General features: G+C 41.8%; 1 protein-coding gene across 1 annotated transcript in view; it reads right to left on the reverse strand.

Moving 5' to 3' along the window:
• The window catches only part of BMP5 (bone morphogenetic protein 5), a 533,543-nt gene that overhangs the window by 309,243 nt on the left and 208,906 nt on the right, over nucleotides 1–15,394 (reverse strand). The window contains exon 2 of the mRNA XM_085610867.1: nucleotides 632–824. Within this exon, the coding sequence (XP_085466993.1) occupies nucleotides 632–824 (193 nt within the window). The remainder of the gene's footprint in view (nucleotides 1–631; nucleotides 825–15,394) is intronic.

Genomic DNA, 15,394 nt, shown 5'->3' on the forward strand with positions numbered 1-15,394 from the left:
GCTGGCAATGTTCAACACCCCGTCCATCATCCCCTTTTGGTTTTGCTTTGTTCGCCCCAAGTTGGCAGGTATTGCCCAGACGTGGGTCCCTTGCTCACTTTGCCACTGGATTCAAGCTAGCCTGGCTGATGACGGCTGATTAGCCAGAAACCGGTCCCAGGATGCTTGTTTCCGGTCCAGGGAAGACATGGCTTGGCAGTTCGGGCTGGACTGTTCCCATGAGGCACAGGGTCAGACTGATTTGCATATGGCCATGTCTGAACTGGGGTGGCGGATTGAGCTAAAGCATGATGATGGATTAAACCTGATCAGTTGACTGGGGGTGAGTGCTTACAATGTTCAACACTCCGTCCATCATCCCCTTTTGGTTTTCCTAAATACAGTGGAACAGGGATCTGTGTTTCATGTATTGTTACACAAATGACTGAAAAAGAATTCCAAAACCGTCTTTTTCTATATTCAAAAATAAAAAAACTAGAGAATTCCATCCCCATTTTCAAACATGTGTTCAGGACATCAGTTAGATATTAAATGCAACATTCATTACAATTCTCAGCAACATGTGACATTTCAATCGCAAATAATGTAAACCAATCCAATGTTTACTCACTTGGTAAGAAAATGGTGTTACCTGTTAGGGTTTTCCTTTATGATCTGATAAACACTCATTTTCAGGGTTTCATTTTCAAAGCGAACGTTGCTTCGATCCTTGTATATGCGAAATTCAGCTGCTGTCACTGCTTCTCCGTGAGGGATCTGAGTGAGGTCAAAGCGAAACTCTTTGTAGTGTCTGCGCTGATGAGAAAAATCCTTGTCTCTTTCGACTGCCAATAAAAAAAAGAAATACATGGGTAATTCCTGCACAGAGCAAATGATTAACTGTGAATTTACTATTCTTTAAAATTTAAAGCAAACAAGGTGGCTGATTTCAAGTGAACAAATAGTGAAACTACCAATCCAGGCCTAACTTCCGGTAGAAGGAAACATGTCATGCCAACTGGTTTCAGTTCAAAATGAAATAAACCTCAATCGTCCACTGCTATCTCCAGGAGCCAGAATGAGAAAATATGAGAAAGTTAAAAGAGTACGTTAAAGGTCACATGAAGTACAGAAACTTTAAAGTGCACATTTCAAACTCTAGTATCTCGTATCACCATGGAAACGTCCATTATAAAGGCTTGCTCATATCAGAACAGAGCCAAAGTGATAACCGTGTGCTAGAACTAATGTATAAAATAATAATAAAAAAATATTTATTTAGGGTCTTTTTCATGTTCACTATAATCACATTAACTGACAGGCTCGGTTTATGTTGTTTCCACAATGTTTGTGAGTAAAATACCTTTGGGACATTTGAACAAATCTGTGAACTGACTGCAACAGATGACCAAAGATACAATTATACCTCACTACCAACATAAAGATTCCCATTTGCAAGATCATTTTATTGCTGTTGTCGGCAATATGCAACCAAATATAGCATTCATAAAAAGCACATAGATTAAAAAGAAAAATGAATTGTGAAATGCAGTACAGTGCCTTCAGGGTACATCTCTCAGCAGAAGCAAAAAAACATGCTAGTCACATCAATACAGCTTTTTCCCCTTCCTTAATCACTCATGGAGGTATTCATAAAGGTAAACTGCATTTTTGAGTAATTTGCAAGTGTAATTTTGAGTAACTCTACTACTTTTGGCTACGGTATTCCTTCAGACACCCTGAATGCCTCAGGTGGCGTAGCTGTGACCAAGAGGTCTTCAAACAAGCATTTACAATGCAATGGTCTCGGCATTGGTAAAGTTAGAGCTATTGGCATTGCTCATGACATTCTTTTTGTTTATGTTTTTGTTTTTAAAACATTTAAAGAAACGGCATAGCAAATGTATGAACCTGCTGAGATACAGCTGTGTGAATGTGACCAGGGTGCAATCATGTGACCCTGACACTCATCCATGCCTGGGTGAATTATCCTGCCCGCTTATCTTGTTAACAAGGACGTTCCACACTGGCCTGTGTGAAGCACAGGGAAAAGGTGACCAGGGCCAGTCCGGGAGAGTACACAGGTCACCCTTTCCAAATAATAACTCACACCGCGTAGTCATGTTTGTCCCAGTCATATGACCGCAAAGAAGGAATAATGCGACAATCAGGGTGAGTCATAAGAAGCCGGGCTGCTGAGTGACACAAGACTGATCCCAATGACCATTAAAACCAATAACACTGGACGAACCACTAAACTTGGGTTGCGGAGCAGTGTGGCACCCAGCATAAAGCACTCCCAACGCCTCTTCAGCAGTAGCAAGAGCTATATAAACGTGATACAATACACATCACAAGGCTACGATCTAGGTTGTGATTTCTATCTAACAGCTCACAACCAAACACAAGTAAAATGTTTTTGTTCCGCCCAGTACAACTTGGACAATTGGTTTGCCCACTTCAGCTACTGGTTACCTTTACTGTGAGTTACAGCATTATGACCTTTCACAAGGAGCAAAGCCACACACAAAATAGTGCTCTTCTGTGCCAGGGCTATAGCAATGTGTGCTTTTAGAGCACCTAAAAAAACATTTTCGCATTTATCCCCCTTTATAAAAAAATCAAAAATTTACAAGGGCCCAACAGCTATCCCAACAAAACCTGTCTCCAAGTCCAGACATACAAAGAGCCAAACTTCATGGTGCTCAAGAGGATCTGGTGACGAATTCCAGAGCAGTTTCAGAGAATGTTAGGGAAGTTCTGCGATCCAATACGTTCCGATTAAGCCCCACTCATCCTGTACAATGACAATACCGTGGTGATTCCGATGTATCAAGGATATTGCTCACGGAAGAGATGGGAAGCACGCTTTGAGAGAGAATCATGCAAACAAACGACTAAATCGAACGGTTTCTCCTCAAAGTTAACTAAAATCTCAGCGACACATGCTGCCTCACAGTCAAAGGTCCTTTGCAAAGGTTGACTTCCCACCTTTCTAATACGGAGTACCGGCACTTTTTTTAAGAGGGAGAGTACCGGCACTTCTCAAGACAGTCGTAATACTTTTAATTAGAGAGTACCGGTAATTCTCAGAAATAAGCAGGTACTCTGATACGGAGTACCTGCACTTCTATTTTCCCCATTTCAAGCACTACTTTTCATTATGCTGATACTACCACAATCATTGCCTGCAGCAAGCACAAATTAATACCATCTCTCATACCTTGCAAAACACCTGAATGTCAAAAATAACAGCCGCTTTTTTTGCCACTTAGTTCATTAATGGGGCCCGGGGTACACTTTCATTCTGGTGCCGTGGCCTATTTTGTGTCCCAGTCCAACCTTGTACGCATTTCTTTGACAAAGTTAAGACTTGGGACATCATTTTGGGAGCAGGGGCACTAAACGGACACGTGTCAGATGAACTGCGTGGTTTCTAGCTTTCGGGTTCAACGACTAGGGAGAGGGTTAAATAAACGAGGCTTCGCTCCTATCTCTGGATATCACTGTTCTCTCTGCCCTCCACTACTCACGCAATCGGCGGTGCAGGGGAGCGCGGCTTCTCCACAGCGGTTAGTACGGCTGGCACGGCAAAAGGGAAGGGTAATCACCGGCGTCTCACAGAAATGCCAGACTGCGCTGGCACTACCAACGCGCAGGGGTGAGCGGGTATGCTTTTTAAGAATCTCCGCATTGGCCTGCCCGTCTGCGTAGCCATTTCGAAAAAAGAAACCTCATTGCATCTAAATGTAATACACCCTTTCAAGTACTACGATGCATTCGCGTTGCCTCCCTTCACTCCTTTGTTTATTAGTAATTTGTGTCCACTGCTGACAGTAGTTGAACTTTCCAGCTCCTACGGAAAAAGGCAAGCTAAGAACGGAAATAGAAGAAGGCTATACTATCGTAGAGTGAAACGCATATTTAGTCCTACCTCTGTTTTCAACCTTCTTTGACGCGTCAGTGCTAGGAAACGTCATGCAAATGAAAGACGAGCTTCAGCCAAGTGAAACGATTTCCTGTTAAAGGAAAAAGGTGTTCCTCGTGGGGGATGAGTGTTTACTTTGACCCACATTATGAAGAAACTAAGCTTATATTGTGTGGGTTTTACATCCAGTACCAACAATGCGCGCACTACAGAAAGTGAAATTGCAGTTAGCCTTAATGCCTGTGTGCCAATCGAGCCCGTGGCTTCAACGAGGCAGACTCCGTAAGACCAGCAGATAAAGATGAAAAATGCGTCCGGACGCCGGGACGCCACCGCCTTTCTCCGAGGCGAAGCAGAAATGCCTCGGAGAAACGCAGCGGCGGTTTCGAATTCGGAAGCGTGTTTTCCTTTTCTCTCCTCTTGCCATTGGCTGGAGGAGAGAATTAGAAAAGTTGGAAAAAACACGCCCCCGAATCCGAAAAGGACGGGGCCTGTTCGGAGTGACGGACCTCTTCTCCAATGGCTGGCCAGCATTCAAGAGGCCAGCCAATGGAGAACAGGGGAGAAGAGGGGCGGGTTCAAGCCCCTCTTCTCCAAGTCATTAAATCTCGGACCGAGACTGCGCAAGCGCAGCCTTCGAGCCGAGACCTAAAAAGGAACAAAACGGAAGTGATGAATCGGAGCAGCAACCAATAGGGAGGCCGGAATCGGAGTGAAATCTGAGTGACATAAAAAACCCTATTGCAAGCCGCAGGCAAGCAGCAGGCGGGATTACTCTTGCTATTCGGATTACTGGATTTCTGGGAGAGACAGGGCATGCGCGCTACCTGGGGAAGACCTAAAAAGCAGTCTCTGACATGGCGGTCTGCTGACCCCAGCATGCCACCATAACTGTGAGTGCTAGCCATTCCTAATGGGGTCGCAAATTGCGCCTGTTTCATTAATATTAATGAGGCATGCAATTTACGACCCCATTAGGAATGGCAAACAGTGTCTGGGACACTGTTGTGCATCCCTTTTTACGAGTTGCAAATGTGATGCAATTTGCGAGTCACAAATTGTTGGGTTGTACATTTGGCCCTAAAAGTGTATTATCCACTTTGCTGCTCTTACACTTATTGGCACACAACTTTACAAACCAATAGAAAACGAATCTTTTCAAACTTCAATCAAATTATGTAAAGAATCCTTACACAGTGCAAAAGAAAGGAAAAAAGACATTCGCTCATTGGAACAAGTTTGTTCATAAAATTAATAACTGACGTGTAAAAGCAGATTAAAATACATTAGTTTACATCACAATAGTCACATTAAATTGTTTCATCTTATTTTTAACTGCTCTCATAAATCTTCCTAATGCTATAGACACATCTAAATATTGCATGTTAACTATCAGGCCAACTTTGGTAAGTTGGTATCGTATTTTAAAAACAAAGTTTTAAAAATCGCTTTACTTCCTTGCTCCTTGAATAACTGACAATTAATTAAAATACGTGATAAAATGCATTTTGAGATCAATGGACAATAGCATTTACAATCATTCTTTTGAATCAGCAAGTAAACCTCTAACACTTGATAAGTGGGATTGCATACTATTCTATCATTTAAAATCATTAAGCAACGTTTGTGGTCCATTCATTTGTACAAATAGGAAAATCCTTCCTCATTACCCTTTGCATCCAATGTTAATCCTACCGATAGGATGATCTTCAGATATTTGAAATCCCATTTCTATGTTATAGTTCCAGCTAAGACTTTTAGAGATTTTTTTTTTACCAGCATCGTTCGAATAATTCTGTATTACCAAATAATTCATGTTTTCCTTTAAATTTGCTATCGTTTTTACTTGGTTAACTGCCGCTGCCTTCCACTATTCCGAGCTTCTTGCCAGCACAAATTAAATACTTTATGAGAATTTTCCGCCACTAACAAATTTGTTTATAAAGCATGAAAGGCGTTTACCTGCAAACTGAGTCCATTATGTAGGCTCATATTTGCGCCTAATTGCTTGGATCATGGTTGGTAGATTTAAAACGTTCCTTGATGTGACACTTTCTATTTGCTCCCAAAGAGTTTTTGCAGTTAAGCATACAACATATAATCCATGTATTACTATTGCTGGAATTTTTTTATCCATCTAGGCAGTCAGTGAGCACCCACAGTATTTCTAATTAAATTTTGATAGAGCCCCTGCCAATATTGCTGCGCTTTCTTTTGGAAGATGAAAGTGACCTGTCCAGTCGACGCTGTTTGTAAATTTAGACCTTTATATTTATAACGTTTCACTTCCTCTATTCTTTCCTTCTGGAGAAATCATTTGAACTTTTGTTGTTTTGTTACCAAAGAACATTATCTTTTCTTTTTTCAGTGTTTATTTATAGGAAATATATTTCACAATACTTTGCAAGAACATACATTTTCATCTGCCGACATATTGCAGTATAACTCATAGTAATGAAATCATCAGCGTATATTATGCAAAGGATATATATATTTCTCATCTTGGATAAAAACAAGTGAGTTGATGTTAATGTAGTTGGACGATCAGCTACATGAAGACTGAAAAGTGTAGGTACCAAGACGCAACCTTGGCATAGGTCATTTTCTACTCCAAATTATTTGGAGAGTCAACCCATCAAGTTGAGTTCTACCTGTCTCCAATTAGATGAATTCATTTGCTATAATAAAGAGAGCAGACCGATTGGTAAATCCCACATAAATAAAGGATATATATATTTCTCATCTTGGATAAAAACAAGTGATTTGATGTTAATGTAGTTGGACGATCAGCTACATGAAGACTGAAAAGTGTAGGTACCAAGACGCAACCTTGGCATAGGTCATTTTCTACTCCAAATTATTTGGAGAGTCTACCCATCACGTTGAGTTCTACCTGTCTCCAATTAGATGAATTCATTTGCTATAATAAAGAGAGCAGACCGATTGGTATATCCCACATAAATACATTTTTTCGCAAGTGGCCTCCGTCCACTGTATCAAAGGTAGTTTGGAAGTCAAAAAAGCAATCACAGAGCCTGTGATTTACTTCTACTGACTTCTGAACTATTGCTTATAAAGGAAAACAGTGATCCACTGTTAGTTTGCCTTCTCTAAAGCCTTGCTAGTCTTGAGAGATGAGGTTTTTTATTAATACTACAATCCTTTAGGTGTGTGCGAAGAATTTAAGCAAATATTTTTGAGCTTATATCAGTCAGGCTTTTTAATCTATTGTTGTTAGGTTTACTCCTGTTACCTTTTACAAAAGTTATTTTTTAACCAACACTTTTTTGTTGTCCCTTTTATGCATCTACGTGAATTTGGAAAGCCCAAAATAAATCCCAACTTATAACGTCCCTCATTATGAGTTGGGGTATTTCACTCCATATAGCATTAATGAGTCTCATGGCCAAAAACTCTGGGTCTGGAGACAGTGATCCTGTCACTTTAGCTGCAGGGGAAAGGGCTGTGGACAACAGCACTGTCTAGCTCCGCCTGCCCCTCCAGCAGTTAGCAGTCAAAGCTTCTGCCAGGCAAGAACAACCAAGCCATATAACCCCCAACAACCATTCTATCCCCACCCCTGGCACTCCTTGTAACACTTTCTGCCTACTCATAGCTAGTGGAAATGTCAGTTTTTACATTGAAAATGTGAATGAGCATTGGCAATACCAATACATCTCACATCAGTTACTGATGAGCTGAAATAATAAATACCTTATCATACATGCTGCCGCATCCATTCATCCACCCACAGACTAAGGTAAGATAGGCTAAAAGAATAAAAGTAGAAAAAATAAAATGCTTCTGCATACATGTGGTGGGCATGTGTTTGCAATTAAGAATAAGCAAAACATTAAAACAGAAAAGGTAGGCCAAATTGGGGGCATTCTTGTATAAAAAAAATACCTACAGAGTTGTGAGAAATGTACAGTCTCTTGAGGGAGTAATGCTGGGATTGTGGGAGGTCATTACTTCCAGAAGGACTTTGGACCCCTCCCCTGATGCCATGCTTGTGCCCGTCCATATATGTCACACGCCACATCAGGAGAGAGAGCTGGAGCTGGAGGGAGGACCGTGGGACCCGAACATCGTGTGGAGACTTCTTAGTCCCCCATCTTCAGTGTATCGGCACAAGTACTGTGAGCGGGAGGCTACTAGGCCCATCCTGGGCACTGACATCTGCCCCTCCCCGTTCATCAATGCGCCCGTCTTGCTCAGGCAGGCTCGGGTGTATGGCAGGGCAGCAGGAGTGAGGTGGGGTCACTTTTGGTTTCGGCTTTGTGGTTGCAGTGCCACATGTGGGGTCCCCCGCTTATGCCTCTGTCTCTGCTTCTCATCGGGATTGTTAGTCTTTTATAGCCAGTGGCAACCTCACGACAACGGCCACAGCACTGATTTGGAGCTCATTTTTATTCTATTTCCTGGCCTCAGTTCGAATTATTCCCCATTTTTTAAAACTTCCTAAATGTCTGTCCTCCAGTTTGCAGCCTCAATTTGCAATCATCACTTCTGCTGCCTATAACTGCGCAGCCCACTAGTTCTGCAGCTCATCACCATGGCCTACACCTCCAGCTTCCATAGCCCTTGTGTCAGTGAAGGCAGTGGCAAAAGACCAGGGGAGGAGATAAGTGCTGCCTGTATGCTGCTGCCTGCTAAAGTGTTCCGTGCCAGCCTCTTTCTTTTTTTTGCACCGGGACCATACTACTCCTTTTCATGCCTTCCTTGGATGTATAATCCAGCGATGGGCATTGGAAGTTAATGGCATTGTGGAGTGTGGTGCTATTTTATACTCTTGCGACATTTTGCACCTAGGGGAAGAACGGTGGGCAAACAGAAAACCCAAGGGGACAATCCAGTTAATCAAGGTAGTACTTCACGGGGGAGTACTTTGGATTACTTTTTCGCATGTGTCATCAGTGTTGTTTCTATGGAAGTTGTACTGGCTGAGTGGCATTTGTCTAAGGATTTTGTTGTTGCCTCCAGCTGCCCTCTGACTTCCCCGGTTGGACAACTACTAGCCCAATGCCTATTGCTCCAATGGCTTGCAGGATTTGACAGCTGATTTGACCACAATTCAGTCGACAAGTGTGCTTGTTTTATCGAGCAATGACAATTTAGATACCACGCTACCTAATGATAATGAACCTTGTGCCAAAAGGAAGCATCAAGCCAAACATTGAGGTAGCACCAAATTACAACCCAATAGTAAAAGTAAGGCTGGTTCAAAGAACATGTGGTTAACTTGGCGACTCCCCCTGGGCTGACACCTGGGTAGCTTCCAAGTGGGACGAAGACTGCAGTGGCTGACCTGACATCCTTTGATTGGGACTTCTATTTGGACAACATTTCTATTATTGTGCATTCTTTTCTTTCCCCTTTGTTGGATAAAGTTTGTTTTTTGGAGAATATTGTTAAGCATCCACTCTGGGCCAAGGCAATTTAGGGGCTCCATCTAGTATGCAGCCCAATCTATGGCCCCCAGTTTCCCCTCTCCGCTCTCAAGCCCATTTGAATCTTCCCACTGCTTGCTGTCCATATGTGGTTATTTTAACAGGAGTTCCCCCCCTTTCAGGGTCCCAGTACAGACTCTTATGTGCAACTTAAGAACAAGGTTTGTCATTGGCTGTCTAGGCACATGTGTTTCAATGTTCAAGAATTCGATGACATCCTGCTGGTGAGGAAGGTAGGATGGGTGGGCTTATCCACAAAAAATATTTGAGGAGATTGTGTGGTCATCAATTATAGGAGTCCTGAACTGGCCTAGAGGTTAGTTAGGAGTAGGACAAGAGCCCACTAAGGGAGAGACAACATAAGCCTTGTTTCTCAGTTTTTTTTAATAAGCATCTGGCACCAAGGGCAAGGGTGTTTTTAGGCCCCCACACCATGGGATTTCAAATGGGGATGAGTTTCTTGTCCCTATTTCAAGTAGATTCTCCCCATCATCTGACTTGCATGGCCTAAATTGACGCTCAGTTTTGTCTGTCAGTCATGATAATTCATTGGAAGGTGGGTTTGTGGCATCTACCCTTTCTTCCTCTAAAGCTGGGCCACATACAACTATATGCCCCGCTCCACTTTGCTCTGCACCTATTCCTATAGAAATCCGTTTTCCATTAAGGTGTTGTGTCGGTTCTCAAGAAGAGACCCCAGTAGTGATGGTGTCCACTGCCCTAGATGATCCAGTTCTTTGTTTGCCCCCTAATACGAAGATTGATTCCTGGAACATTTCTGGCTTGGTGCCCAAACATGAGTGTCCCAATTGGGGTTCTTTTATTGATTCATTTGAATATATATATATATAGTCCAGGAGACCTGCTCTGTTGTTCGGCAGCATCGATACAGGTTTGTTAATTTTTCTTTGGCTGCATTTTCCTCAGGGAAGGGCAGACCTTTGGGTGAGTTGGCAGTGTGGGTAAAAACCTCCCTCTGTTGCACATCCAAGACGATTGATTTGGGCAGCACTGATGCTCAGTGTGTTTCCCTATCCTTCCCGATAGGCAGTGTGCATTTTATGTATAATGTATATTTGCAGGCATGAGGGAAATGGAGCAGTGTTAAGGATTATTGAGCTGATTGGAACCCATATGGCTACCCTGCCTGTTAAAGTCTTCAAAATAGTGGCAGGATATTTTAACTGTAAAGTTGAACCATTGTCTGTTTCTCAAGAGGACCCTTTGGGTGACAAGGATCAAATTTAGGGAATCTCGGATCTTTCCCTTGCCCCAGTAAAGAGGTGGACTGCTGCCGTTCTCCAGATTAATGCCTTCACATATGATAGCAGCCTCAGGGCATGTAATGGGAGAACTGTTTCGGATTGAACAGGTAACCACACAGACCAATAGTCCTATTAATTATATCTTACTAGATCTAAGGCTATGGCTATCTCTGGTAGATATGGCTGTAGTTGTCAGGCAGGATAGTGATCACAATGCTTCTGGATTAACGCTGGATCATTTAAGCAACTCTCTTCCATGTTCCTTGTATGAGCAGCTTGATAGAAGGCTTGTCCCTGCTAACAACAGGCGTCGGCTAAAGAGGTGCTCTATGGCAGATTCTAAGATTGCCTTGGGTAAGGTGTTTAAAATCATAACTGCAGGACTGGATGATGTAGCCTCTGCAATGGAGAGTCCAGCTGAAGTAGATCAGTTCTTTTGCTTGGGTGAAATTCATACTCCTGTGTTTTCATCACTTAGGGACATGTTTTTGGTTGAGTACCCAATCTATCCATAAGAGGAAGAAAAAAGCCTGTTGGTATTCCAAATCTTGTCGGCTAGCTAGGAGTGCCTTATCTTGTGCAATCAAGTCTGAGTCTAGAGCCTAAATTAGGATGACTAGGATTTTGTATAAGGGTGCAATCTCTAATGCAAAAAGAAAGTGGACTTGTTTATTTGGGAGTCCATGTTGAGCGCCGTCAATAGCAAGGACTATAGGATATTCTGGTGCATTGTTGCCAACAAGGACCCCAGTACCCTGCTCCCTTGGATAGTAACATCTCAGCCTCTATGTGGGTAGATCACTTTTCCCATTTATACTCAGGAGTTGAGGCACGAGGATCGAACCACGCAGTCCCCAGTGCCCTGGCACCTAGGGAGCTGAGTCTCATTCCAACTCCCTGTGGTATAACAGAGTCTAACATTGAGCCAGCTCTGCAACTAGTTCCTGGTTTTTCTGACTCTGAAATTTCAAGAGCTATAGATCGGATTATACCCAATAAAGCCCCTCGGTTAGACAAGGTACCAGGTGATCTTTTCAAGTCTAACAGAGATGTTTGGTGTCCTTATTTCTCAGTGTATTTTAGTGCCATTAGGAGTGGTGACCTAAGCCACGCACTTGGACAGGGTCTGAGATTATTCCAGTTATTTTAAAAAGGGTTCTAGGTCCCTGCCTTCAAATTATTGGCCGAACAGCCTCATTAACAGCCACCAGAAGCTGTTCAGTCGGGTCATCCTGATTCGACTGATTGAGTGGATATCTGACTGTAACATCTTAACTCCTTGCAGGCTGGTTTTAGGGACAATGTAGGAACCATGGATCAGGTGTTTAGCCAGCAGCCTTTATATTGGAAATATGTGTTCCTGAGTGGAGGCAGACTGTATGTAATTTTTATAAATCTTCGTTCTGCCTTCGACCTAGTCCCTAGAGATTTGTTGTGGAAGACTTTGAAGGATATAGTGGTGCTGGAGTACCTTGTTGATAATCTCAATAGATTGCACCTGAATAATTATGCTCAGGTTAGGTGTGGACCACAAGGTGAGTTGATAGACCCCATTCCGGTTTGTCGAGGAGTTAGGCAGGGATTGTGTTAGCTCCAATACTTTTTCTTTTATATATTAATAATTTGGTATCACAATTGGAGCAATGTGAGGGAGATGCTCCACGGCTTGCCGGGGTCAAGATACCCACCCTCCTGTTTGCAGATGATACAGTTTTGCTATCAAAATCCCCTATGGAGATACAGAATCTTTTGGATTTGGCTGTGGGTCCTTCTGCGGGCAGCAATGGCTTGAAATCAACCTCTGTAAGACCAAGTTTATGGTTTTTAACTCCTGTCCATCCACTTGTCATACCTAGACACTTAATGGAGCGACCCTGGAAAGAGTCCAGGTGTTTGAATACCTGGGGGTTATACTCACAGAGAGCTTTGATTGGATGTGGCCTTAAGCTAGATCAGCTTTGTGGGGTTATTCTGAGGGCACACAGAGCTTTATCTTTACGTCCAGTGACTTCCACTCTTGAGATTTACAAAACCCAGGCTTTATGGGATTTCCGTTCACTAGAAATATTTGAAAATTGAATTGTAAGTGATCTTTGTGGCTTGCCAGTGAGCACCATGCTTGTCCCCCTACGGCTCAACTATGGTTTCAAACGGATTAATGATGTAGGGGGTTTGAGGCCCCGTTTGTACTGGGGAAGGTTGTGGGTCTCCCCTGAGCTTTCCTGCTTTCACATGGGTGTTGAAATGAGGTTTGTAAAATTCCCTGGTTTCAGTCTATGAAGGCTTGTTTGGGACTGATTTGGTTTTCCAATAGGTGGTCCTCCCCTGGTTAAGCTGGACTAGTTTCCAAATCCAAGTTAAAAAGTGCTTACTGGCAATATATTGACAACCAAGCATTATGTTCTGTAAGAGTAGGATTACTTACTGATTCTTTTTTAGGCTTCAAAATTGATTACTGTATTGAAACATATTTGGATGAGATTGAACCTCAACTGGCAAAGAACCTATATGCTAAATTTCACTTAGGGACTCTTCCTCTACGCGCCTTCACATCCATATGGAAGCACTTCTTAAGTGAGGGTGATAGCTCTTGTCCATTTTTCCATCATGTTGAGGAGTTGACTGAGGATGTCATATTTTTTGCCAAGGTTACCAAGTAATTAGAAACAAGTGGATTTTACTGTTTTTTTGTAACCTGGGGACGAGACATTTCAGGATTGCATTCATTATTTTAAGAAGTAACACCAGTCAATGCATTGGGTTTCCTGTAACCCAGTTTTTGATATATATGTGGAGGTACAAGCATAAACATTTGTTTAGCTAGTGGGCCTCTTTGCTTTTAATGTTAATGACCTTGGTGTTTTAAGGTTTATAAGTTTTTACTGACTTTAATAGGTATTTTGTATTTTATGCATTTTCGATTGTGGGCTGTATGAAATAGTGTATGTATAGTGTTTTGGTTAAAATTGGCTGGGCACATTTATGAATTGGTATGTTGAGTAAATTGGTTTTTTTCATGTATTGTAATGTACTATTCTTTATCTATTCTTTTATGGCAATGTGCAGGAAAAAAGATTTACTTACTCACTTTAGAGTGAGAGATTTTAAATGTTCAGTCTGTCCCACACAGGCTACCTTAGACTTCTTACTCTCAGTGAGGACCCCTGTCCAGTTAAGTTGTTACACCTAGGTGCTAGTTCATTGGTACCAATTCTGACAGACTTGCAATACTTTCTGTGGGCCTCGTACAAAATCATTGACTTGGTAAAAGTGGTCGCAAATTGTGCATCGACGTTTACCAAATCATTTTTCATTTTGTGAACCAACCTATGTACTAATAAGTAAGTTCACAAAATACAAAATCTTACTGGGTTGCAATTTGACCTACCTCATATATAATCCTTAGATAGTTCGCAAAATGTGATAATTGCCCACCATCACAGGGATTGTGGCCTACTGAGGTCAGTAGACCTCCATTTATGTGACTGCTTTTAAATAACACAATTGTTTTTTTAAAAACAAGGCTGCCTGTTTTCCTTAAAGGCAAAGCATATTTCTTACAATTAAGCAGTGGTCCCATGGACTGCTGCCAACTCCTAAAAACATTTTTAACAACATTCACGAAGAGGAATGGATCTCTTCCCCTTTCCGAAGGAGTTACTACCTCCTTCGAGTTGGTGATAAAAATATTAATGTTTTGGGACTAGATTTCAGTTTCAAAACATTAATACCATAAGGAATCGATATTTGGAAGGGACGTCCTAAATCCGCCACTTCAGAATATCAATTCCCTATTGTTTCCTAAACCTATTTAATGATTCAGAAAGTGTATTTCAAAAAGTGTTTTGGCATTCGCAAACCCTCAGGTTTACCAAATCTGAGGGTTTGTGACCATAAAACACTTTGAACATGACACCCATAGAACAGCTTTGGTTATGTTGAGTTGGAAGCAGTCAATCGTCATACCTATTCTGAAGATCCACAAAGGTCTTGGAGGACACTCAGTTTGGTTTCAGAGTTATGCATAATACTAGTCAGCTTTGATATCTGTGGAGAAAGAGATAAGGTGGATTGTGGATAATGGAGGTAATGCAGCCCCCATTCTGTTGGATCTTCTAGCTGCCTTCAATGCCATCTCTCAAAGGATCCTACTTGATATAGGCATTGGAGGGCAGGCCCTACTTTCACTTAGTTTGCATCTCCAAGGATGAATGCAAAGATTGAAGATTAACTCAGTCCTGTACGACATATTTCAAGTAGAACCCAGATGTCAGCAGGCATCATTGCTAAATACCACTCTTTCTAATATTTTTCTAATCCCATTGGTAAAACTTATTGATTCCTTTTGGATTCCATTTTGCATTGTAAACCAATGATCCCCAGTTAACTTTAAGGATAGATTAAGATCATGGGTTTAAAAAGACATGGTTTAAAGAATTCTTCTCTGACACATCAAATTGGATGTATAATAATGCGCAAAATCTTAACTTTGATAAGACAGAGCTTTTGTTTTTTGATCAAAACCCAACTCTGTGGTAAAGAACATGAATGTGTATCTTGATTACAGTTCATCTCTCAACACCCAGGTAAAAAATAGCATGTGTAGTCAATTTTTCCAATGTAAGTTGCTGAAGTTTTTTCCCCTTTTTGACTTTAGAAGGGTGGAAAATTGCTGCACCAGCATTAATCCTTCAAGACTGGATTATGGCAAGAGCCTCTACTTAGGCATTTCTAGAGTGGAACTGTCCAAACTTCCAGTGCTGCAGTATTTA

The sequence above is a fragment of the Triturus cristatus genome, chromosome 6 (assembly GCF_964204655.1).
Source record: "Triturus cristatus chromosome 6, aTriCri1.1, whole genome shotgun sequence".
Lineage (NCBI taxonomy): Eukaryota > Metazoa > Chordata > Amphibia > Caudata > Salamandridae > Triturus > Triturus cristatus.